The following is a 25,050-nucleotide window of genomic DNA, read 5'->3' as shown; positions in this document are numbered from 1 at the left end:
AATGAGAGAGCATAACCACTGAGGTTCTGGATAGCAGAGCCTCAGTGAGACAGTTAGTCATAACACAGGTAACACATACAGGGCACACTTATGAGCACTGGTGCCCTGGCTGCCAGGGTCCCAGTGACACATAAACTAAAACAACATATATACAGTGAAATATGGGGGTAACATGCCAGGCAAGATGGTACTTTCCTACACCATTTTACAACTCCCCTTCATTTTTTGAGCACTTAAATAAACACCCCTGAAACACAAAACAATCTGGAGTCAGTCTATGATTTGGTACTTTGTATTATCAATGACTGTGTCATAATGGCTGTACCATTGTGAGGCTAACATACCTATGTCACACATCACAAGCCCATGAAGGATGCAAACAGTTGACACGTAGGTTACCACACCTGTGAAACTGAAATGGAAGGGTACAACTCAGTTAACAAATATTGATTGAAATGGAGGAACAGGATAGAGGTAGACGTGTGAAAGTTAATGTAATGCCAAACCAGAAAATGTTCTCACCTGTGTGTCACTGGAAATATTGCTGTATGACTGACTCCCTGTTGTCGTTTTCTTCTTCCTCAGCTTCATCCTCATCACTATCCACAGGCTCCACAGGCTCCACAGCTGCTACAACAGCGTCATCTGGATCATCCTCCTGCAGAAAAGGCACCTGGCGTCGCAAAGCCAAATTATGGAGCAGGCGATGATGATGTCGCACACCTTCTTCGGTGAGTAGAATAGGGATCCACCTGTCATATGGAGGCACCTGAACCTGGCCTTCTGGAGGCCGAAGGTGCGTTTGATCACCATCCTAGTCCGCCCATGGGCCTCATTGTAGCGTTCCTCTGCCCTGGTCCTGGGATTCCTCACTGGGGTCAAGAGCCAGGAAAGGTTGGGGTAACCAGAGTCCCCCAATAGCCATACACGGTGCCTCTGGAGTTGACCCATCATATCAGGGATGCTGCTATTCCGCAGGATGTAGGCGTCATGCACAGAGCCAGGGAACATAGCATATACCTGCGAGATGTACTGGTCTGCCAAACAGACCATCTGGACATTCAGGGAATGATAACTCTTCCTGTTCCTGTACACCTGTTCACTCCTGTGGGGGGGGACCAGAGCTACATGGGTCCCATCAATGGCACCTATGATGTTGGGGATATGTCCAAGGGCATAAAAGTCACCTTTCACTGTAGGCAAATCCTCCACCTCAGGGAAAATGATGTATCTCCTTACGTGTTTCAGCAGGGCAGACAACACTCTGGACAATACGTTGGAAAACATAAGCTGGGACATCCCTGATGCCATGGCCACAGTAGTCTGAAATGACCCACTTGCAAGGAAATAGAGCACTGACAGCACCTGCACGTCAGGGGGGATTCCAGTGGGATGGCGGATTGGTGACATCAGGTCTGGCTCCAACTGGGTACATAGTTCCTGGATAGTTGCACGGTCAAACCGGTAGGTGACGATGACATGTCTTTCTTCCATTATCAACAGGTCCACCAGCGGTCGGTACACCGGAGGATTCCGCCATCTTCTCATATATCCCAGCTGATGGTGCCTACGAAGGACAACAGCGAAGAACCAGTCACTATTCCTCCAGGTATGTACCCACAGTTACACACAAGACTACACCAGACACAAAACCCTTCCTCCATGTGTGTTGAGTGTAGGCCTAGCTATGTGAGACGCAGTCGTGAATGAAGCCATATGGGCCCCTGAAATGGCGGCTGCCTGACCTCTAAACTGGGACAATGGGATTGTGGGGTAACTGCGCTGGCGTTGCACACCGTCGCGGTAGGCGGTCGTAGACCGCGGCGCAATGCTGCATTGGTTAACATTGGACCCTATGGGTCCCAGGAGCCAATGAACAAGTGCGCCGGCGGTGATGATGCGCACCGCCGCGGACGTCACCGCCATTTTCTATCTGTTCAATCACTAGATACCTGACGTTCGACAGGAGAGGACCTACACTGCTAGTGCTGCTGTGACCTCGGTCTGGAAGCGACGATGGCTGCTGCGTTTGGGGAAAGGGCCCCTGCCTTCACTGCACAGGAGTTGGAGAAACTTGTGGATGGGGTCCTCCCCCAGTACACGCTACTCTACGGTCCTCCAGACCAACAGGTTAGTACACAGGGAGCAAGTTGTATGGGCTAGGCCTGGGTGGAGAGGGCTGGGTGGAAGAGGGAAGGGGGCATAGTTCATAGAACATTAATGCATGGGAATGAATGGGCCACATGGCCAGAGTAGGGAGGGGGCCACTCACATTGATGGTGCAGTTGGTAATGACTGTTCCTCTTCCCTTGTGCATGTCATGTAGGTCAGCGCCCACCAGAAGAGGGACATTTGGTGTGCCATCGCCAAGGAGGTCCAGACCCTGGGGGCCCACCAGAGACGGGGCACCCACTGCCGGAAGAGATGGGAGGACATTCGCCGCTGCAGCAAGAAGACGGCGGAGGCTCAGCTGGGGATGGCCTCCCAACGTGGGAGGGGTGCCCATCGCACCATGACCCCCCTGATGTTCCGGATCCTGGCGGTGGCCTACCCAGAGTTGGATGGGTGCTTGAGGACATCACAGCAGAAACAAGGGGGTGAGTACAACCTCATTCTGCGGACTTTGCGTGCAGTGGAGGTGTCTGGGTGGGGGAGGTGGGCTGTGGGTGTCCCTAGGCCAGGGCGAGTTAGGTAGGCAAGGCCCCTCCGTAATGTAGCCCATGTGGCACTCAACCCCACCTCAGCAGAGTGCCAAGTCGAGGTATAGTTGCCCCTCTGGCATCCATGTGCGCAGATGTCCACCATTGCCATGTAGGCCATAACCCAGAAATTGCTTGTGCAGAGTGCAGGAGCACGGCGTTATGCAGGGGGCTGCTGCATCTGTCTGGTCCGCCAAAGGTAGCGGAATGCCATGCACTAAAACTCTCTTTCTTCTGTCTCCCCCCCTTTTCCTGCTCTCCCTGTCCTTTTGTACATCAGCATCAACAGGCGGAGGTACAGTGGCACCGGAGCACGAGGGAGCTGCATCCCACATGGCCATGGAGGGCCACACCACAGACTCTGAATGCAGCAGTGGGACAGAGGGCGATGGGAGCTTCACGTCGGCCACCGGATCACCAACCAGCGACACGGACTCGTCCGCCGATGGGAGCTCCCCTGTGGTGGCAGCACCATCTGTGCCACCCACTTCAACAGGTACAGCCGCCACCTCCCCTACCAGCACTGCCCTCCCAGCAGCCCCTCAGCGTTCACCCCGTGCCCGCTCACCCAGGAGGGTGGGCATCACCTTCGCCCCAGGCACCTCAGGCCCTGCCCCAGTCACCCCTGCTGCCCTCAGTGAGGAGGCCATTGACCTCCTCAGGTCACTCACTGTTGGGAAGTCTACCATTGTGAATGCCATCCAGGGTGTAGAACGAGAGTTGCAACACGGTAATGCATTCCTGGAAGGCATTCATTCTGGTCAGGCTGTCCTTCAGCGAACCCTGCAATCTCTGGCCTCAGCACTGATGGCAGCCCCTGTCCCTGTGTCCAGCCTCCCCCCTCCTACTTCCTCCACCTAGACCCAATCCCCTGTACCCCATCCCATCCCAAGCGCACCTACAGACCAGCATGCACACAAGTCAACACCCAAAAGTAGCTTAGGCAAACATAGGCACCACACATCCCACAGGCACTCAAACAAGCATCACACCCATACAGACACAGCAACATCCACTGTCTCCACTGTGTCCCCCTCCTCCTCTTCTCCCTCCTCCCTCCCAGTCTCGTCTACACACACACCTGCATGCACCACATCTACAGGCACCATGAGTCGCACAAGGAGACCCAGCACCCCATGCCGCTCACCTGCACTCACCACCTCCACTGCCATTTACACGTCCCCTGTGTTCTCTCCCAGTGTGTCTTTGACGCCCCCTCCCAAAGTACACAAACGTCGGCAATCACTCACCCAACATCCATCCACCTCACGACAGCCTCCAGTACCTGCACCCAAAACAGCTGAAGTGACACCTCCTACAACCACCTCCTCTTCCTCCACTCCCAGACCCCCTCCAGCTACCCATCCCAGTGTTCGTCAGAAACTGTCCCTCTGTAAAATTGACCTTTTTGCCCCCATCCCCCCCCTCCAATTCATCAGTCCCGTCGTAGCACCTCAGCCAAAAAGCCTCCAATACCAGTGGTGGCTGTTCAAGGCTTGTGGAGTGCACCGGCCACTAGGGCAGGCAGTAGGACCCGAAGCCAAGGCACTGGCAGCCCACCCCCTGTAAAGGCTCTAAAATTGGAGAGTGGACGACGGGACAGTGTTAAGACTCCTGGTGGGACAACAACTGACATGGGTTCGAAGGGGATTGGTGAGTCAGCTGTGACTCCAACAAAGGTGGGGAGGTCCAGAGGAAGTCTGCCCAGCCTCTTGTGAGTGTCACGGCGCAGAAGTGCGCCATCATTTCCGGCGGTCCAGACACAACCGCCAGCACCGTCATCACAGCCCAGGAGGGCCCAAGTATCGTCACTGGTCAGGTGACCACCGCCGGAGTCACAGCCCAGGAGGGCCCAAGTATCATCACTGGTCAGGAGACCACCGCCAGAGTCACAGCCCAGGAGGGCCCAAGTATCGTCACTGGTCAGGAGACCACTGCCGGAGTCACAGCCCAGGAGGGCCCAAGTATCGTCACTGGTCAGGAGACCACCGCCGGAGTCACAACCCAGGAGGGCCCAAGTATCGTCACTGGTCAGGAGACCACCGCCAGAGTCACAGCCCAGGAGGGCCCAATTATCGTCACTGGTCAGGAGACCACCGCCGGAGTCACCGCCCAGGAGGACCCCGGCTGCCACAGCCCCGCTGGGCAATGATGGAACGTCATGCCACACACCAATGCCCAGTGTAGAGATCGTCATGCCACACACCAATGTCCATATCAGAACCGCCAAGGCAAGGCACCGCTGAACAGGGCAAAGCACCGCTGAACAGGGCAAAGACCGCCATGGCAAAGCACCGCTGAACAGTCCAGAACCGCCATGTCAAAGCACCGCTGAACAGGGCAAAGACCGCCATGGCAAGGCACCTCTGAACAGGGCAAAGACCGCTGAACAGGGCAAAGACCGCCATGGCAAAGCACTGCTGAACAGTCCAGAACCGCCATGTCAAAGCACCTCTGAACAGGGCAAAGACCGCCATACCAAAGCAGCGCTGAACAGGGCAAAGACTGCTGAACAGGACAAAGACCGCTGAACAGGGCAAAGACCGCTGAACAGGGCAAAGACCGCCATGGTGAAGACCGCTGAACAGTCCTGAACCGCCATTGCAAAGCAGCGCTGAACAGGGCAAAGACCGCCATGGTAAAGACCGCTGAACAGGGCAAAGACCGCCATGTTGAAGACCGCTGAACAGGGCAAAGACCGCCATGGTGAAGACCGCTGAACAGTCCTGAACCGCCATGGCAAAGCAGCGCTGAACAGGGCAAAGACCGCCATGGTGAAGACAGCTGAACAGGGCAAAGACCGCCATGGTGAAGACCGCTGAACAGGACAAGCACCGTGTAGGAATAAAAAGGCCGCCACATCAGGCATCCTTATCCCATGTGCAGCTGGGACAGTGACAGGACATGAACTTTCACGGGGAGACTCATCCAGTCTGGGCACCAGTCCCACCCAGTACCAGTAGAGAACTGCATCTACTTGAGAGACTGTGGCTTTGCACTCCCCAGGATGGTCCAGTGGGCAACCCACCTACTGTAGAGACTTGTGAGACTGTGGCTTTGCACTCCCCAGGATGGCACAGTGGGCAACCCACCCACTGTAGAGACTTGTGAGACTGTGGCTTTGCACTCCCCAGGATGGTCCAGTGGGCAACCCACCCACTGTAGAGACTTGGGAGACTGTGGCTTTGCACTCCCCAGGATGGCACAGTGGGCAACCCACCCACTGTAGAGACTTGTGAGACTGTGGCTTTGCACTCCCCAGGATACATCAATGGGCATGGAGCCCCGTCGTGGATCTGGCTTCACATTCATCTGGCTGAGGTGCCCCCCCTTCCCTTCCCCCTGAGGTGCCTGTAGTATTTCGATCTGATGCCCTGTCAGTGTTCTCTCCGATAGTGGTCAGGTATCGTTTGTGGGCCTCGCCCATGCATTTTTGGACTGTTGGTGCACAGACATTGTTGTGTACATATCTGCACTACTTCTCGTATTGTATATATAATTATGAGTGATTTTGAGATATATATCTGTATATTTTTGTATGACATGTATATTGGCACATTATAATGTTTGACCGAATTTCCCATTGTCTATTCATTCTTCCGGGGGGATTGTAGGTTGTTACTGTGATATTTTTTTAATGCATTGGTGTGTATGTTGTAATATGCGAGGGTGGGGGTGGGGGTGTTAGGTGGGTGTCCCCCTAACTTTTGCCTCCCCCCTCCCCTGTGTCGTAGGTGCAGTACTCGCCAGTGTCTTCGGCGCCTACGTAGCTGTTGGTCATAGAGGAGCAGAAAGACAAGGGCAGGGAGAATTTGTAATTCCGGCTCCATGGTGGCCTCCTTCCTTGTGGGATGTGTTCAGGTGAGCGTTTTCCCATAGCAAAAGCTGTTTCCGCCGTGTTTTTATCCACGGTGAATCCGCCCCAGAAAAGGTGGCGGATTGGTGGGTTGTAATAGTGTGGGCGGTACATTGTCTACCGCCTGTCTGTTGGAGGTAACCGCCGTGCTGCTTGTCTGTACCGCCGTGGCGGGCGGTGTGCTAAAGTGGCTGTCTTTGTTGGCGGTTTCCGCCAGGGTTGTAATTCCCTTTTTTTGTCCGCCGGCCTGTTTGCGGTATTTCCGCAGCTTTAACACCGTCCGCCAGGGTTGTAATGACCCCCCAAATCTTTTGGTACAAATATGTGTGATAAGAGGGCTGGTTACACACATGGTGACTGACAAGATGCAGATGGTGTAGTGATGAAAATCTGTACTTTCATTCCTACATTGTTAGAATGTCTACATGTGTTTGCATGTAAGTACTCTTGACTAAATTGCTGTTTAAGGGAAAGTTGGGATAAATATGGGAGGCATTGTATCCCAAGGAGAGATGTGAGGTTTACCAAAGTATTGTAGAAAACTGAAAACTATATTATGAGTAGAAAGGTCTCATGCCTGATCTGAGTTGTGGCTGATGCTCCACATAGTCTTACCAACTTTATCATCTAAAAGTAAAAGAAAACTTTTCTAAGAGGAAACTGAAGCCTACATTTGATAGCTAGACAAAGGGCGCAAGGCCTTGCTCTGAGTAAAGCGCAAGAAAAAAATAAGTTGAAATTCATAGTTCAATTTTGCTTAAAAGAGTAAAACCTAGTCACTATAAAGATGCCAAAATAACTCAATAGAATTTAAAGGTTAGAACGTATGTAAATATTGAATGCGTAGAGAGAAAACAATTGAAAATCCATATTTAGCATACAGGATGTGAATGACCAGCTAGTAGGCATCTTGCACAGCTTAATTGTGACGGAGTAAGGTTGGGTAAGGCCTAGCATTCTCCCCATTTAAAAGCTTAACTTCTGAGGTTATGTTTCGAAAGGTTAAATTCTAATGAGGTGATAAGTCAGCAGGGTATGGTCGAATTACACTCTACAAGGAATAACTGAAGTCTCAAGCTGTTCTTTAAAATGCTTGGATTAGGACAAAACCCAAGGTAGCATCACCAAGCCCACTGTGATGCTTTTTCCACTCATGTGGTTTACCTTCTAGAGGTCAAGATCTATTATTGAAGGAAGGCTAGATGAACAAGTCCAAAATTCCAGACCTATTTGCAAAAGGCCTGTAACTTATCTCTTGGTGGCCCAAATGTTCCAAAACCTCCAGCAAATAATCGTGAACACTAGGCAATGGCTTCAAGTAAGTACTAGGGACCCGCTTAAGCCTTTGGGGAGGAGCTTACTCCATCCAAAATTTGACAGATATCCTACCCGCCGTATTACAGGTTTAATTATATCCTATGGAACTTGTAACACAGTGAATGGGCTATCTGTCACATTTAGGACGGAGTAATCCGCTCCACCAAGGTCATAACGAGGCCCTAGGTTCCCTACCCCGATCTCCAGGGGGACTGACAGACAAACATTGAGTTTCCAAACACTTTTAGACAGTTTCCATGATCCTGAAACTTACATTTAGATACAAAGATTCAAGCGAAGTAGGAATCATTCTCCGCAGACCTTCTCCGAGTAAACAAGAATTCTTCCAGCAGAAAGTCTTATTAGTTCCAAGTGGCAATTTGTCTTGATAGTTGTGGTGACAGTTGATGTCGTTATATAGATATTTGATATTGAAACAGAAGTGCAGTGTCAGCAGTTTGCCCTTTGCTGGAGCTGTACTTAATCATTATAAAACTTCCTTTTAGAGGGGGTTTTTAAGCCAGAAGGCAGTGCCAGGCAGGCAGAACAATGTATAAGCAGAGCTTTGATCAGGACCAAGCTCCCTTTTACAGGCAAATGAATGAATGAATGAATTTGCATTTGTACAGCACAAACAGCTGCTTCCAAGGTAGTGCCACTGCACTACCTAGCAGGTGAGCAACCTAACTCTACACTTCACTAAAGAGGAAGGTTTCCAGCCTCTTCCTGAACAAAGGCTGCTGAGTTGATCAATCTCAATTCAGGTAGAAGCTCACTCCACATCCTAGCCACTAAAAATTAAGAAGGAGCGACCACTCTTCCTGGCTTCGTAAACTCTAGGCACTTCTTACAGTCCCTGATTGGAATAGCGGAGAGCTCTGGGTGGAGAATAGTCACAAAATCTGCTGCTGAGATAGGGTGGTCTCTTGTTGTGAACAGCTCTAAAGTTAATCAACAAGGCCTTGAATTTGATCCTTTTATTGACCGGCAACCTGTGAAGTTATTTTAAACCAGAGCAAATGGACTGCTTCCTAGGGCAGTTAAAGGTCAGGCGTGCCACCACATCTTGAATCAACTGACGTGTATTTATCAAATAGGCACAGACTCCTATAAATAGTGACCTGGCATAATCTAATCTGGAGGTGGCTAACACGTGTGCAATCAATTTTCGAATTTGTGTGGGTAAAAATGTAGAGGTCTTTTTTTTTAAAGACTTCAGTTAAGCAAAACAGGGTGCAGTAATTCTGGTTTGAATGAGAGGTCCTGGTCAAACTATATCCCTACATTTCTCACCATTGTGGAAGGGATTGGCGGTTTCCTGAGATCAGTGGGCTACCATCTCAATAGGTTGAGTGGGGAGTGGTTGCCAAAAAAAAGTAACTCTGACTTATTGACTTTTAACTTTAGACAGCTCGATTTCATCCAGTTCCCCACTTCAGAGAGACAGTTTGAAAGCTATTCAGCAGGGAATCATCAATCTGCTGGAAAGAAATGATTAGTTCAGTGGCTTCTGCCTAAGACAGAAATATTGAAACCCCAAAGTTCAAACACTTTGACCAAAGGAGCCATATAAATATTGAATAAGGTGGGACAGATGGTCGATCCTTGAGGGACACCATATCTCAGCTCTTTGTAACTTGAGATAAGGGGAAAGATGGAAGGCTTGCACCCAATCCTCTAGAAAGGACCAAAGCTATTGCCTAGCTTTGCTGACTACTCCTGTTGCCTCAAGACTCTCCACCTGGAAAGTGTGAAAGATGGCATTAAAAGCCACCAAAAGATCAAAAAGAATCACCACTGCCTTCTTCTGGTGGAGGTTAGGTTTGATCAATTCTGAGATCTTTAAGAAAGCCAACTTGGTACTAAACCTGAGGCAGATTCCCAATCAACATGCAAGATCTTGTTACTCTCTGTAAACTGGGAACGCTGTTCATTCATTAGTTTCTCAAGAATTTCCCATAACGCTGGGAGCAGGGAAATTGCCATGAAATTACTCAAAATGGAAGGATCAGTATTCAGCTTCTTCATAGGGGCACAACCTGCACTTTCTTCCCCCAACATGGGAAGGATCCTAATTCCAATATTTGTTGAACAGCCTACTAATAGTTTGATTTACTGTTGGAGAAACTAATTTTAAAATACAAGAGGGGAAAGGATCAAAGAGGGAATGGATTTAGTGTTAAGGATAGCTGATTCAGATTCACCCAATGAAATAAGCTCAAAGGCATTCAATGAAAGCCCATTTCTCATTTCATGGTCAGTTGGGGCAGGGTCAAAGGTAGTGGCTGCCTCGTGATTATCAGTATGGGACTAACTATCCTCTACCTTATTATGAAAGTTGTCACATAAAGACTGCGAGGCAGTACATTTTTGTTGGCCAGGTGCTAGGGATAGAAAATATCAGACAATCTTAAATATTTCACCAAATGTGTTATCAGATTTAGTCATTTGATTAGAAAGGGCCTCCGTCTACATTCATTTTTCCTGAATTCTTTCTTGGCCTCTTTATACACATGTTTAGCTTCGGAATAATAGTGCTTCCTCCTTTGTCATTTCAGTGAATGATGTTTTACCTCTTGTAGCAGAGGGACAACCAGGAAGCTGAATGATGTTGTATTTCAGCAACCCCTTTTTCAAGGGAACTACATTTTCAGTTGCCTGTGATAGGGATGAATTTAAAGCATTGACATCAGTCACAAAAATCCCCTTTAGGCTAATCCTAGAAGGTCCTAAGGTCTCTGATAACATAGTCTCTGAAATTTAATGTCAGGAACACAATGGAATAGCCATCATACCACCAATAAGAGAAACACATGTGATAGATAGTGAAAAAGGTACCATGAAACGATCTGACCATGACCACAGTTGGGGTTTGTTGACTATAAAGGTGGGACAATTAATGAAAAGGAGGTCCAGTGTGTGTCCCTGCGTATGTGTGGGTCCTAAAAATGTTAGCTGAAGACTTTGGTCCACCTTGCCCCAACCAGCGAGCTAGCCGCCTTACAGGCTAGATCATCTATCTTGACATAAAAGTCACCAAGCACATTGAAATCAGCATACTACAAATAAAAATGTGTGACTGCATTAACTAGCATCTCATCAAAATGTATCCAATATTTTTGTGGAAAGTTGTGTGACATCTTGATAGAAAATATTTGTCTGTCTACCTTGCCCAATCCATCCATTTTCTTAACAATTAATTGAATACATGTTTGGCAAATCACTGCAGCTGGCACACTCTATTTTCTGGATCTACGTGTAAGATATTATAACCATCACTTACAGCTGTGCCAACATCTGTACTGGTAGATGCCCCTATCCAAGTTTCAGTGTGGAATAACACATTCCAATAATCACTGTTTAAAAGTGCCCAAATACTCAGAGAGTGCTTCGGGAGGAATCTAGCATTAATCACTCCCATCTTAATCTGGGCCACCCCTCCATGTGAGTCCTACTGCCAAAAGTCGTTAAGTCCTTTTTTCCTCACTATGTCCTCTGCCGAGTGATTTAATGGCAACATTTAATACAGAGAAGCTTGGCACTTAAATATGCTGTTGTTCCCAAGGTGGTTTAGGTGATCCTCGCATCTCTTGCTAGCATTAAATCCTATCATTATTTCTCTGCTAAGGGCAAATCTCACCTAACATTTGTATGTGAACGGACAGCATTGCTGGCGCTAGATGCAGTCCCGATGCAGATGGACGCAGACGGGCTTGGCATTGACACATCTTCGGCTCACTAGCAGTGCACCTACTGAGGTTCAAAGCAGCAGAGTGCATTATATGGGTATGTAAAACTTGATTGCCTTCTCGATTCCAAACACTAGAGTGCAGAAGTTAACAAGCATTGACATAGCCAATATGTTTCGCATATGGGACCTTATAAGTGTTTAAACAGAGCTATTGGCTTTGACAATGTCTTTAAGCTATATTGTAGAGCATTGTGGCTGCAATGCAGCATGTTGAAAAGTTAGAGGAAAAAAGTGTAACAAAAATCTTTGTTACCCTATAAATAACCAAGAAGTACCAAGAAGACATTATGTACAACTGAATGCCCCTATTAAAAAAAGAATTAACATAAAAAAGTCTTCTAGTTTTTTTGTCCCTACAATGCTGGCAACTTCTTCCTGCCTGTTCTAATGGTTGTTTCTTATAGCTTTTTTTGTTGGAGGGATATAAACAATGGGAGGTTCTTAAATAGTACCTGAATTACAACATGAGCAGCAGACACTAGGGGAGAATCAAGAGATCCTAAATTCCAAGGGCAGACTTAGGTAGTGCTGAATGATGCTGAGGTGGTGCTGTGATGGTGTGGAGGTGATGCTCAGGTGATGTTGAATGATGTTGAGTTGGTGGTGTGCTGGTGCGGGGTGATCCTCAGCTGATGCTGAGTGATTCTGAGGTGGTGCTGAGTGATGGTGAACTGATGCTGAGTGAAGCTGTGGTGCTGAGTTGTGCTGAAGTGATGGTGCTGCACTGGTGCTCAGGTGGTGCTGAGCTGGTGCTCAGGTGGTGCTGAGATGCTGCTGAGTAATGCTTTGGTGGTACTCAGGTTGTGCTGTGCAGGTGGTGCTGTACTGGTGCTACAATGATGCTGAGTTGGTGCTGCACTGCTGGTGGTGCACTGAGGAGGTGGTGCTGTGTTGATGCTGAGGTGATGCTGCATTGATGCTGAGGTGGTGCTGGGGTGGTACTGAGTGATTCTGATGTGATGCTGAGGTGATGATGTGCTTGTGTGGAGATGATGCCCAGGTGATGCTGAAGTGGTACTCAGGTGGTGCTTTGCTGGTGATCAGGTGGTGCTGAGTGATGTTGAGTTGGTGCTGGGCTGGTGCTGAGGTGATTCTGCACAAATGCTGAAGTGGTGCTGCCTTGGTGCTGAGGTGGTGCTGCGCTGGTGCTGTGGTGGGGCTGCGCTGGTGCTGAGTTGTTGCTGTGCTGTTGGTGGTGCACTGATGCAGAGTTGTTGCTATGCTGATGCTGAGATGGCCCTGTGGTGGTGTTAAATGAGGCTGAGGAGAAGCGCTAGTGCTGAGGTGGTGCTGAGTGATGCTGTGGTGGTGCTGAGTCATGCTGAGGTGGTGGTGTTGAGGTAGTGCTCTGGTTGAGCTGAGTAATGCTTAGTTGGTGCTGTGCTGAGGTGATGATGCACTGTTGCTGACGTGCTGCTGCATTGTTGCTGAGTTGCTGCTGAGCTGGGGCTGTGCTGGTACTGAGGTGGGGCTGCACTGGTGGTGGTGCACTGATGCAGAGGTGGTGATGTGCTGATGCTGAGATGGTTCTATGCTGATGTTGGGGTGGTGATGCGCTGGGGCTGAGGTGGTACTGCGTTGGTGGAGGTGCACTGGTGAGAAGGTGGTGCTGAGCTGATGCTGAGGTAGTGCTGTGCTGATGCTGAGGTGGTGATGGGGCACTGTGCTCAAGTCCTGTTGAGTGATGCTACTGCGGTGCAGAGTGATGCTGATATGGTGCTGTCCTAATGCTGAGGTGGTGCTCTGGTGATGCTGAGTAAAACTGAGGTGGTGCTGAGTCATGCTTCGGTTGAGTTGGTGCTCGGGTGGGTTGAGCGATGCTGAGTTGGTGCTGTGTTGAGGTGATGCTGTGCCAATGCTGACGTGGTGGAGTGCTGATGCAGAGTGCTGAGGTGGAGCTGCGCTGGTGCTGAGGTGAGGCTCTGCTGGTGCTGAGGTGGGGCTGCGCTGATGGTGGTGCACTGATGTAGAGGTGGTGCTGTGCTAGTGCTGAGTTAGTGCTACGCTGATGATGAGTTTGTGCTGCACTGGTGGTGGTGCACTGTTGAGGAGGTGGTGCTGTGCTGATGCTGAGATAGTGCTGGGCTGATGCTGAAGTGGTGCTGCCCTGATGCTGAGGTTGTGCTGTCCTGATGCTGAGCTGTTGTGCTGATGCTGAGGTGGTACTGCACTGATGCTATGCCGGTGCTGAGGTGGTGCTGAGTCATGCTGATGTGTTGCTGGGTCATGCAGAGGTGGTGCTGCTGTGCTGGTGCTCAGGTGGTGCTGAGCTGGTGCTCAGGTGGTGCTGAGTGATGCTAAGTTGGTGCTGTGTTGAGGTGATGCTGCCCTGATGCTGAGGTGGGGCTGCACTGGTGCTGAGCCAGGGCTGCACTGGTGGTGGTGCACTGTTGCAGAAGTGGTGCTGTGGTGATGCTAAGATGGTGTGATCATGTTGAGGTGGTGCTGCGCTGGTGCTGAGGTGGTGCTGCACTCATGCAGAGTTTATGCTAGACTGTGGGTGGTGCACTGATGATGAGGTGGTGCTGTGCTGATGCTGAAGTGGTGCTGTGCTGATGCTGTGCTGGAGCTGAGGTGGTGCTGCACTTTTGCTGAGGTGGTGCTGTCCTGATGCTGAGCTGTTGTGCTGATGCTGAGGTGGTACTGCACTGATGCTGTGCCGGTGCTGAGGTGGTGCTGCACTGGTGCTGAGGTGGTGATGTGCTTGTGAGAAGGTGGTGTCAAGGTGGTGCTGAGTGATACTGAAGTGGTGATGAGTGATGTTGAGTTGGGGCTGCGCTAATGCTGAGGTGATGTAACACTGGTACTGAGGTGGTGTTGTGCTAATTCTGAAGTGGTGCTGCATTCCTGCTGAGTTGCTTTTGAGATGGGTGCTGCACTGGTGGTGAGATGGGCCTGCACTGGTGCTGAGGTGGGGCTGCACTGGTGCTGCACTGATGCCAAGTTGGTGGTGCACTGATGAGGTGGTGCTGTGCTGATGCTCAGATGGATCTGTGCTAATGCTGAGGTGGTGTTGTGGTTGGTCTCAGGGATGCTGAGTGATGCTGAGGTGGTGCTGAGTCATGCTGATGTGGTGCTGGGTCATGCAGAGGTGGTGCTGCTGTGCTGGTGTTCAGGTGGTGCTGAGCTGGTGCTCAGGTGGTGCTGAGTGATGCTAAGTTGGTGCTGTGTTGAGGTGATGCTGCCCTGATGCTGAGGTGGGGCTGCACTGGTGCTGAGCCGGGGCTGCACTGGTGGTGATGCACTGTTGCAGAAGTGGTGCTGTGGTGATGCTAAGATGGTGTGCTCATGTTGAGGTGGTGCTGCGCTGGTGCTGAGGTGGTGCTGCACTCATGCAGAGTTTATGCTAGACTGTGGGTGGTGCACTGATGATGAGGTGCTGCTGTGCTGATGCTGAAGTGGTGCTGTGCTGATGCTGTGCTGGAGCTGAGGTGGTGCTGCACTGGTGCTGAGTTGGTGCTGAGTAATACTGAGGGGATGCTCAGATGGTGGTTTGCTTGTGCGGAGGTGGTGCCGAGTGATACTGAGGTGGTGCTGAGAGATGCGGAGGTGGTGGCGAGAGATTTTCAGGTGTTGCTGAGTGATGCTGAGTTGGTGCTGCACTGATGCTGAGGTAATGCTGCACTGCATTAGTGCTGAGTTGCTGCTAAGGTGGTGGTGCAATCTTGATGCACATGCATGCTTAATTGGAAGGGAACACTTTTATCAGGGCTAGCATTATGCTAGGGTTGGGTATTAGTAAGAAAATGCTATAGTTCTTGACTGCATACCAAAAGCTTAATGTCTTCCTTATAAAGTTTTCAAAACAGGAACCATCATTGAGAGACAGGTTTCTTTCTGGTGCAGTTGTATACGAAATGAGGAGACCTCCTACTCTGCAGTGTCAGAAACACAATCTTGGGACAACTGTCCAATGAATTTAGAATTACTGTTCAATCGTTTGTGATTATTGTTATGGTTTGGATGTTAAAGACTTGTGGTGAGGTCACAGTGAATAAAGGTTTGCTCACAGCAGTCTATAGTGTGCTATGAAGACAATGGGGGTCATTCTGACCCTGGCGGTCCATGACCGCCAGGGCCGGGGACCACGGAAGCACCGCCAACAGGCTGGCGGTGCTTCCAGGGCCATTCTGACCGCGGCGGTAAAGCCGCGGTCAGAAAAGGGGAACCGGCGGTTTCCTGCCGGTTTTCCCCTGGCCCAGGGAATCCTTCATGGCGGCGCTGCTTGCAGCGCCGCCATGGGGATTCCGACCCCCTTCCCGCCAGCCTGTTTCTGGCGGTTTACACCGCCAGAAACAGGATGGCGGGAACGGGTGTCGTGGGGCCCCTGGGGGCCCCTGCACTGCCCATGCCACTGGCATGGGCAGTGCAGGGGCCCATGAAGATTTTCACTGTCTGCTTTGCAGACAGTGAAAATCGAGTCGGGTGCTACTGCACCCGTCGCACCCCTGCAACACCGCCGGCTCCATTCGGAGCCGGCTTCTATGTTGCAGGGGCTTTCCCGCTGGGCCGGCGGGCGCCCTTTTGGTGGTCGCCCGCCGGCCCAGCGGGAAAGCCAGAATGGCATCCGCGGTCTTCTGACCTCGGAGCGGCCATTTGGCGGTGACCGCATGGCGGGCGGCGACCGCCGCGGTCAGAATGACCGCCAATGGCTTTTGGTGGATAGGTAGAATGCTCTTCTGAACATTCTGAACTATGAGTGAGAGCTTATTGGAACAAATATGTGCATTGTACAAATGTGCTATTTTGCTCCATTTCCTATTCTTGTAGTTGCTGCTGTCTAGGAGCAGAAACATCACACAGCCCAAACCTCTAACGCTTTTATGTGTAAATACTGGAATTTCGGATTGCATAGTAGACAGTCTGATTCGTGGCAATGCTGCACAAAGTGCGGTCATAGAAACTCTGCGTAGTAAGCAGCTATTCCCTATTCATGAAACGTGGAAAGGGAGGGCCAACTTGAAAGAAAAGGGTGGCACTTGTAGGCCACGGCCATGCAAACGTTTTGAGCACACCCACAAAACACACTGGTTCAGTTTTCAGAAAACCTTTGAAGGTAGTTTTGGACATAAAATGCAGACAGCATTTAGACCTGAAAAAAAGTAGATCTATGGGCAAATTTGTCAAACAAATGTTTTGCATGAAAGTGTTACTTAGATGCTGGGTGCACTGTCTCAGTTTACCACAACATGCCCTAAGTGTGCCAGGTGCAAACTGTGACATTGTGCTCGATTACAATAAAAACGAGTTACAGCTATTAGCAGTTGTAAACTCCCAACCGGATTTTTCGTTCCAAATTGAAAGAAAAAAAAGCGCAATCACGCTGCTACAGTTCACTCGTAATGAAACCTATAGGCAAAAGTGCCATTAACTTTAACTTCAGGTTTCATTACGAGTGAACTGTAACAAGGTCGATGTTATACAAAGCGCTCGACTTCTGCCAAGCGAGATCGTGCTGCAAGCAAAATATAGAAAGTAGTCCACAAACCTGAAGGGAAACAGCGAGCCTCGCATGTTTCCAGTGCTTGGTCGCTGCGCTCGAGGAGAGCTAACCACCGGAAAAGGCATGACATATGTGTGCCTTCCACTAATGAAAGCAAGGAGATTTTAACAGGCAAGCCCACGAACCAATGAAAGACAACTGACGTGACATCAACGGGGCTTCGAGCCCTTTTCTAATTCCTAAAGCGTCTCGCAAGCGAAACTCATGTGCAAGCGCATGCGACGCAGGCTTGGCCCTAAAAAGTAGTGCCAGGAACAAGCCTAAATTCACAGAAGTGGAAAGTTATAAATCCTGAGGACCTGCTCCATGGAGGGAACAAAGAGCGAAAAGGAGGGACAAACGGAAACAAATACATAGTTAAAAACAAGAATATTTAATGGGCACTGAAACATATGAATTAAAAGAAGTGGGCTGGGTCTAGGGCCACAAAGTGAATCCAACAGGTATCGAAGCTCGACCTAAAAAGGCGCGGCTAGGTCGAGACCAAAGCAGAGAATGACAATAGTGGCGAACCGAACTGGCCGATTTAAATTATATTTTTTAAAACCAAGTTCAACAAATTACAGACGTTTTTTACTTCACATGCAAAGATGGAAGACAGTGATCTTTTTGGGGAAATCCTTAGATCAGTATGGCATGGCACTTCTCCCAGGAAGGTATGAAATGTAGCTAGAAGCTGTTTAGGCACAAGGCTATGAGACAAAAGCAAGACTTTAGTGTCAATAGGCCATCCTGGTTTTCTTAACGCCCGTAGTCCGACAGTTTTATGAAAGTCAAAATTCCAACATATAGAATAAAAATCTAGGTTCACTAGTGTATTTATTTCCATTAATAGTTAAGTATTACAATCATTATGCTCCACTCTTTAAACCAAAATTTGCAATAAAGGGCCTTTAAAGTTGCATAATTTTAAAGTATGCCTCTGTATTTGCAACATAGACCTTAACTCAGGTTATGCATTTTGAATGAAGTGGAGTGTTCAGTTCGCATTTAAAATCAACCACTATGGGTCTGGATAAATATTGACTTATCTAGTGTTAAAGTTAGCATTCAAATTTCAACAATCGTTTCAATTTTCATTTCACAATTTAAACCTGGCTTGCAGTGCTATGGAGTTTTTTCCGTTTTTCAGATTTTGCTCTCCTGCTGAGTAGCAAATGCTTTGCTGCTGGCTCACATGTGATAAGTGACATTCATAAAGCATGTTCTATTTGTGCAAAGGTTATAGCTGACTTTTAAAAACTGTCAGAGTTGGCAATTAAATTGCCAAACGGTTACCATGTTTCAGCAAAGGCGCATGCAGCGTGGAGCTGTTTGGCAGTTCCTCCTTGTCAAGTTCAACATTGAAGCTGACATCTAAACGAAAGATGACACCTGCAATCCATAAACTTGCACCTATTTACTCAGTCTCCAAGGACCCTTTCTAAGTGTCTAGAATGTCTTTATTTGCACCCCATAACGTGTTTCTTATTTAATGTTAGCTTTAAGATGCCACATTCCTTGCAATTTGTCACGTAGGTTCATCAATAAAACAGCAGGAAAATTATTAACTTGGTTCAAATTTAATTTAATTTATGTGAAGTATTGGATGTTGTAAGGCAATGCTAGTGGCGTTTATAGTTTTCTATAGGTATGTCTGCCAAATACTGCTCCATTCTTGCAAATGAGCAACCACACCTTCCTGAACACGATTAGGTGCATCAGCAGACTGCACACTGGCCCCGACAAGGCATGTCTTTACCCGGTAACAAAACTGGGTGAAAACCAAAAAAAGATTGCACTTTTTTTTATAAGGGAGCCAATACACTGTAAAAGTTCTTTTGTGGGGCTATGTACAACAATACTCCTATTCCTGTGACCTAACAAATTATATCTTGGGGCTCACCATAGAGCTCAACGTTATACAGGAAAAAAGCTTTTTGTGTAACAAACTCCTTTCTTCAATTGAAATACTATCTACTTTAACTGCAGAATGTCGCTAGCCAGTTTTTTTACTTTTTGCATTACTGTTTATTTACAGTAATTAGGTTTGGTAGCACAAGGTTCTAAATGAATTGTGTGTACCCACCCACTCTGATTTCAAATATGGATAATTCAGATAACAATTCACAGGTGTGGCATAAAGACACTGTTTATTAGAAGAAAAATGAGGGAGCAAAGTAAAGCCTCACATTTTGTGCAAGCAATTCTATGAATTTTCAATGAGAATACGAGCAAGAATGTTGTCATTCCAAACATGGAGCCTGAAATTTCGCACCACATACGTTTAAAGAGGAAGGTTAATCAGTAAATTGGTGCACAAGCTGCGAAAATCTGTTTAATTCGAATATCATATTCGTCAGTTCTAGCTCATATGATTTTATGTTTGTCAGATAAGAAAAGAATCACAAAATTAGGAATAGCAACACCTAATTGATCCTAGAACACAGAGTTTAATTCTGAGTGTGTGCACATTAAAGATTTGAAAATTAGGGGTGGGCAATGAATTCTGCTCCGCTGTAGAGTTTTTCCTCTCTTGTGGCTCACCAACGATAGATTGGCGAGCGCGAGCCAGAAAAATCACTCACTAGACCACCTCATGGTGAGATTTGTCAACACGGGCGGTAACGGCGGGTTGCTGCTACTCGCATTGAGAAACTTGCTACTAGTGTTACAGAAGCTACTGCTCGAGTAAAAAATCTACTCGAGTGGCAGAAAGATTCAGCGCTGTCTTGTGCTACATGTTGTTCCACCCGCGCTGATTTTACAGCAAGGGGCAAACTCCTGGCACTAAAAATCATTGCAAGCAATGTGACTTACCACACTCAACCACTCGCGGAACTCTGTGGAGCACGGTAGAGTTTTCACGGCTCTCTGTGAATTCCTCCCACGCCTATTGAAAACATCATTGCACTAAAAAAATTCAGTGCATAAAATGTGATTTATTTCCTCTGGTGTTCAAGCAATGTAACAAGTCTGTAATGATTAAATTGAGTCCCTACCTTCTGCCTCTGGTACATTCCACTGACTTTCATTGGCCATGCAGAGGGCCATACTAGATGAGTTTTCCGATGGTGTAAATGCTTTTTCATAGTGATACCTGAAAAATATGAATACAATTTGCCATAAAAGGTCATCGTACTGTTCATGAAGGTAAAGTCAGGGCAGAAGCAGAACCCCCCAAAATTATTTTGTGTATGTTATAAAACAATATATTTTACACCTTATATCTTGATGTTTCACATTGGAATGGAGTCTGGATGGCCATGATAATACCACTACAATTATTGCTTTGGGTGGGGTAGTGCCTTAAAGAGGCAAGGTGTGCTATATGAGAGTTGAGTATACTTCAGAACTACGACTCTCATTTCCATGCATGCCTTTACCATGCATGCCTTTACAACAAATTTAGTTGTAAAAGCAAGCCTAGTGAAGGCATTTGTGGAAGCGCATGCAAAATGGCATGCGTGGTTCTGTCATGCAACACCCACCTGCCCTGAGGCCCAAAACTACCCTAATACCTAACCTACCCCAACATCCCCACCTGCCCTGAGCCCTAAAAAGAAAATATTATCCTAACCCCCCCACCCTGCCCCATAAAACTAAGCTAGCTGATCCCCCCTATCCTGAGCCCTAAAAAAAAATAACCCCACCCCTACCCTATAAAACGAAACTTCCCGACACCCCCACCAGCCCTGTGCCCTAAAAAAAATGACCCAACCCTGTCCCTAAAAACTAAACTACCCCGACACTCCACCCACCCTGAGCCCAAAAATAGAACTACACAGACCCCCACCCCGCCCCTAAAAAAGTAAACAACCCCAACCACCTACCTGCTCTGTAGCCCTGAAAAATAAACTACTCCAACCCGCAACCCTAACAATTAAGCTATCACAACACCCCCACCCACCCTGAGCCATAAAACCTTCCCATAATTAAACTACCCCAAATAAGCCCCCTCCCACTCTAAGCCCTAAAAAATACAACCCTAACCCCATACTCTTGCCCCATAAAACTAAATTATCCTGACCCCTACCCACCCTGAGCCATAATAAAAAATACCCGACCCCCCAACTCCTGCCCTTAAAAACTAAAGTACCCCAAGACCCCCCACTCACCCTAAGCCCTAAACCCACCCCAATGCTTAAAACTACCTGCCAACCCTGCCCCAGCCCCACTTACTTCATCAAGGCCTCTCTCGATCCTTCCTCCTATTCTTTCCTCCCTCCTCTCACCCTTCCTTATACCTTCCCCCACCTCTTTAAAAGTAAACTGTGATGCCCCCATCCTAAGCCCTAACTATAAAATTACTCAAACCCCACCCACCCCGCCCCTAAAAACAAAAATACCCGGACCCCACCACCCTAATCCCTTTAAAAAAAAAAAAAACACCTCCGCCCCTTAATAAAAAAAAAAGCCTGTCCGATCACCCACCCACCCCAATTCCTTAATCCACCTTCCACCACTGCCCCAGCTGCACCTCACTGCATCCTCTTATCCTCTCCCGAACACCACATGGCTTTTTCTGTGCCTTAACCACGCATATGTGTAGTTCAGCACATGCGTGGTTAAGGCACAGAAAAAGCCATGCGTTGTTTAGGCAAGCATGGTTACCCTTGTGTGGGAAATGTCAGCGTCCTTAAAGATGCATTGTTAAGGGTGTTTGCTCCAAATCACAGTAAAAAATTAAGGGCCTATTTTAAAGTTAGGCAGATGGGATTCCTCTTTAGGAATCATAATACAGCGGACGGGACATATGTCCCATTTATGACGGAGTAACCAAACTGTCAAACTCTAAATCAGGCCCTAAGTCATGAATAGAAATCTTAAAATGTTGACAATTGAACTGCTTATCGGGTTTTATAAATCTATTGTATAAGAGAGTATGTAGCAAAGATACTGTCAATGTTTGATTGGAGAGATAGCTGGTTTCTAAGAGGTCTTTTTCATGAGGTAGTGTTCATTCAAGAGCTGTCTCTTCAGCTTTTTACTAACTTGGAGCAGGGTTAGGGCCGGCCTCATGGATAACGGGATGTTGTTCTAGGTCTTGGGCGCAATGGTAGAGAAGGTGCTTTTTTGAGACCTATACCATGTGCACCCTCATTGTGATGAGCATGACTATTGTCCGCTCACTGGTCCGTGGAGAACTGGCAGTGGTGGCAGTGATAATTTTAGTACCAGAATAGGAGTTTTTACCTGTTGCCTGCAAGAAAGAGAGCCCAGCAATTTAAAAGGTTGTCTGCCATTCTCTTGCAAAAAGGAGCCTTGGCATATTCATGGGCTATGGGTCCTGCATAGGTACGTTTAGTGTGTAGGTGGTGCATGGTTGGAGTAGGTGTGGCACAAGTGGTCACTGCCACAGTGGGAACTATTTTGTCTATGTGAAATTCTAGTAATACCTAAGAAGTGTTGGCAGGAGATTCAGACAGAGATGTGAAAAGCAGGGCTACCCCCCTAAGAAAACATTTGAGGGACCCTTTGTAGCAGGTTAGACTGGAGAGGATTAAGGCCTGGAGACAAAGGGCCCCTTTTTTAAATCTAGTGAGATTCTCCTAACCCTCTCTAATTGTTCTCTAGAAGGGCAACCCCTTACCCCCAAAGGGATAGCTAATTGAAGCAGCCTCCCTTGTCTCTGTGTCCTTGTATTGGGTTTCTCAGGTCTGGAGACTCCCAGCTTCCACCCATCTTCCTATTCACACTTCATTATACTTCAATGGACCACTCGAAGTGGAATAAGCAGATCTACCCAGAATAGGTCTCACATACACCACATTCCCTGCAACTTTAGAATAAAGATGGTAAAAAACTTCCAGCCAGTGGGCCAAAATTTCCCTACTGGAAACTTTCACCAATGACAAACTAGAAGTTAGTTTAAGCTCAAGAATTATGGTAACTGAATTATACAAAACAGAACTACACCAAGCTAGGCATGAAAGTAGAACTTTACTCAAGAAATTGCCTTCACTTTTGGCAACAATCTGTCAGTAGTTTTCTAGAAATAGCATACATTTTTGGGGGGGGAAATGAGAGGTTAAATTGTAGAGATGTCTGGAGCATGAACTAAAAACGACCTGATTAGCTGGCCATAATTTAGAGAAAAAAGGACAGTGGAACGTGGTCCTCGCATCCCAGAAAAAAAGAAAGGGCACATAAGGGTTGTAGTGAATGCTTCCTGACCACTATACCCATGTGGAAGGGGACGCAACGGGATACTCTCTGTGAATAAATTAAAATGAAATGCTTATTATGCCATGGAGTTTGGCGTCACATGGGCTGGGTGTTTGGTTACAGCTTGACCTCAGATATTCTCTAATCCTGAATAGGGATTGAAAACCTGGGGCAAGCTTCAATAGCTTTTGCTGATCCCTTGTCAGGTTCTAGAAATCTGAAACAGATCTACTGACCCTAAGGGAGATTCAACACAGGCCTATGAAGCATATATCCTCAATTTGGGTCTGCAAACCCTAAAATAAATAAATAAAAAGATTTAAAAAGCAAAGAGCCTGACAAAAGGGGGTTGGTAACCCATAGTAGGTTCTGTGCAGGACAAAGCTGTAGGCCACACACTGTGGCCAAACCCTGGTGCCCATGGCAAAAAGATGTGCACAGTGCATGTCCCCCTGCAGCCAACCTCTACTGTGCACTACTGAAGCAATGCTTACCACCTAATTCAATGCTTATGACTTTACAATATTTACATAAAAATATAACAGCTAAAAGCACAAAGTAATTTTATATAAACATATTCAACCCAATAAGTAATAATGAATTCATGAACATCATTTACCTAATGTTAAGGGTAGCATGGTATGTAATCTCACTTTGTATAATATTCATGACACTTGTAATTGCATCTGTCACATCATAGGTAAGGTCTTAACTGTAGTTTTTCAGTGAACCTCAGAGGTTTTTTTGAAACTAGGAATGCCTTATTCCTGGTATTATGATTAAAGTTTGTGCATAAATGGACGGGTTCTGGAATAATTTACCTGTTACCTCTCAAATAACTGGCATCACATGAAAATAAATGACTCAGTTTTCCTTCTCCCATTTTGAGGCTGATGAATTTCACAGGACTCTCTCGTTTTCCCCCTGGTCTTTTGTACACATGTGGATTATGTTGGTACACATTGAGCCGTTCTTATAATCAGTATTCTGCAGATTCCTCACACCTATCAAATGGCCCTGCCTCCCTCCAAAAATGAATGTTCCAAATTCATCTTCAATTTGATCCTGAGAATACAGATTTCCATCTCTCCACCTTCTACCTCAATACTGCTTCCCACACAGCCTAGCTTCAACTCTTTCTGAGGCAAGGAAATCTTCCTTAAACTGCCCACCAGTCCTGGAGTCTTTTTAGTAGAGAGCAGACTTTGCCTATACACACATCAGGAACACATGCAAATGTGTCCAACATTAGCTCAGACTCCTCTCTGGAAATTAGGCCTAATGTACAAATATGTCCTTCAACAAGTGCTTCAGGCACTTGTGATCTCTCACACCCACTATGACAACACTCTAATAACTAGACGACCCAAATATCAAACAGCTTGCCTCATAGCCACATTCTATTGATCAAAGCAACACATCTTAAAGATTTGAGCTCATCAAACTGGCTCCTTATGAAGACTCGCTCATTCAACCACACAACCAGCCTCACCCATGGGCTTGTCTAGAAAAGATCCCTTAAATACCTTCCCTGCAAGTCAGACATTTCTGGTGGGCTTTGCCCAGTCTATAGCAAAGTAACTATTACTCAATATACAAGGGTTAAAAAAAAAATCTAATGCTTTACAGATGACCAAAATGTTCTTGTGAGATCATCTGGTTGCTGCTCCTTTGCAGTTCTTTTCTGTGGCCCTGAGCTATTGAACACAAGAGGAAGTCCTCTAGGTTATAAATAAATCAGCAGGACAAGACATGGGTCTCTTGATGAAAGCACAGG

General features: G+C 47.4%; 1 protein-coding gene across 2 annotated transcripts in view; it reads right to left on the bottom strand.

Annotated features, from left to right (window-relative positions):
* Window positions 1-25,050, bottom strand: part of LOC138287752 (solute carrier organic anion transporter family member 1A2-like) — a 670,615-nt gene that overhangs the window by 296,885 nt on the left and 348,680 nt on the right. For both annotated transcript variants that reach the window (XM_069228525.1, XM_069228526.1), the window contains exon 5: window positions 20,108-20,205. In XM_069228525.1, the coding sequence (XP_069084626.1) occupies window positions 20,108-20,205 (98 nt within the window). The remainder of the gene's footprint in view (window positions 1-20,107; window positions 20,206-25,050) is intronic.

This window comes from Pleurodeles waltl, chromosome 4_1, assembly GCF_031143425.1.
Source record: "Pleurodeles waltl isolate 20211129_DDA chromosome 4_1, aPleWal1.hap1.20221129, whole genome shotgun sequence".
In the NCBI taxonomy this organism is placed as follows: domain Eukaryota; kingdom Metazoa; phylum Chordata; class Amphibia; order Caudata; family Salamandridae; genus Pleurodeles; species Pleurodeles waltl.
The sequence above is the reverse complement of the archived record's forward strand: the minus strand, read 5'-3'. Positions and strand labels throughout refer to the sequence as shown.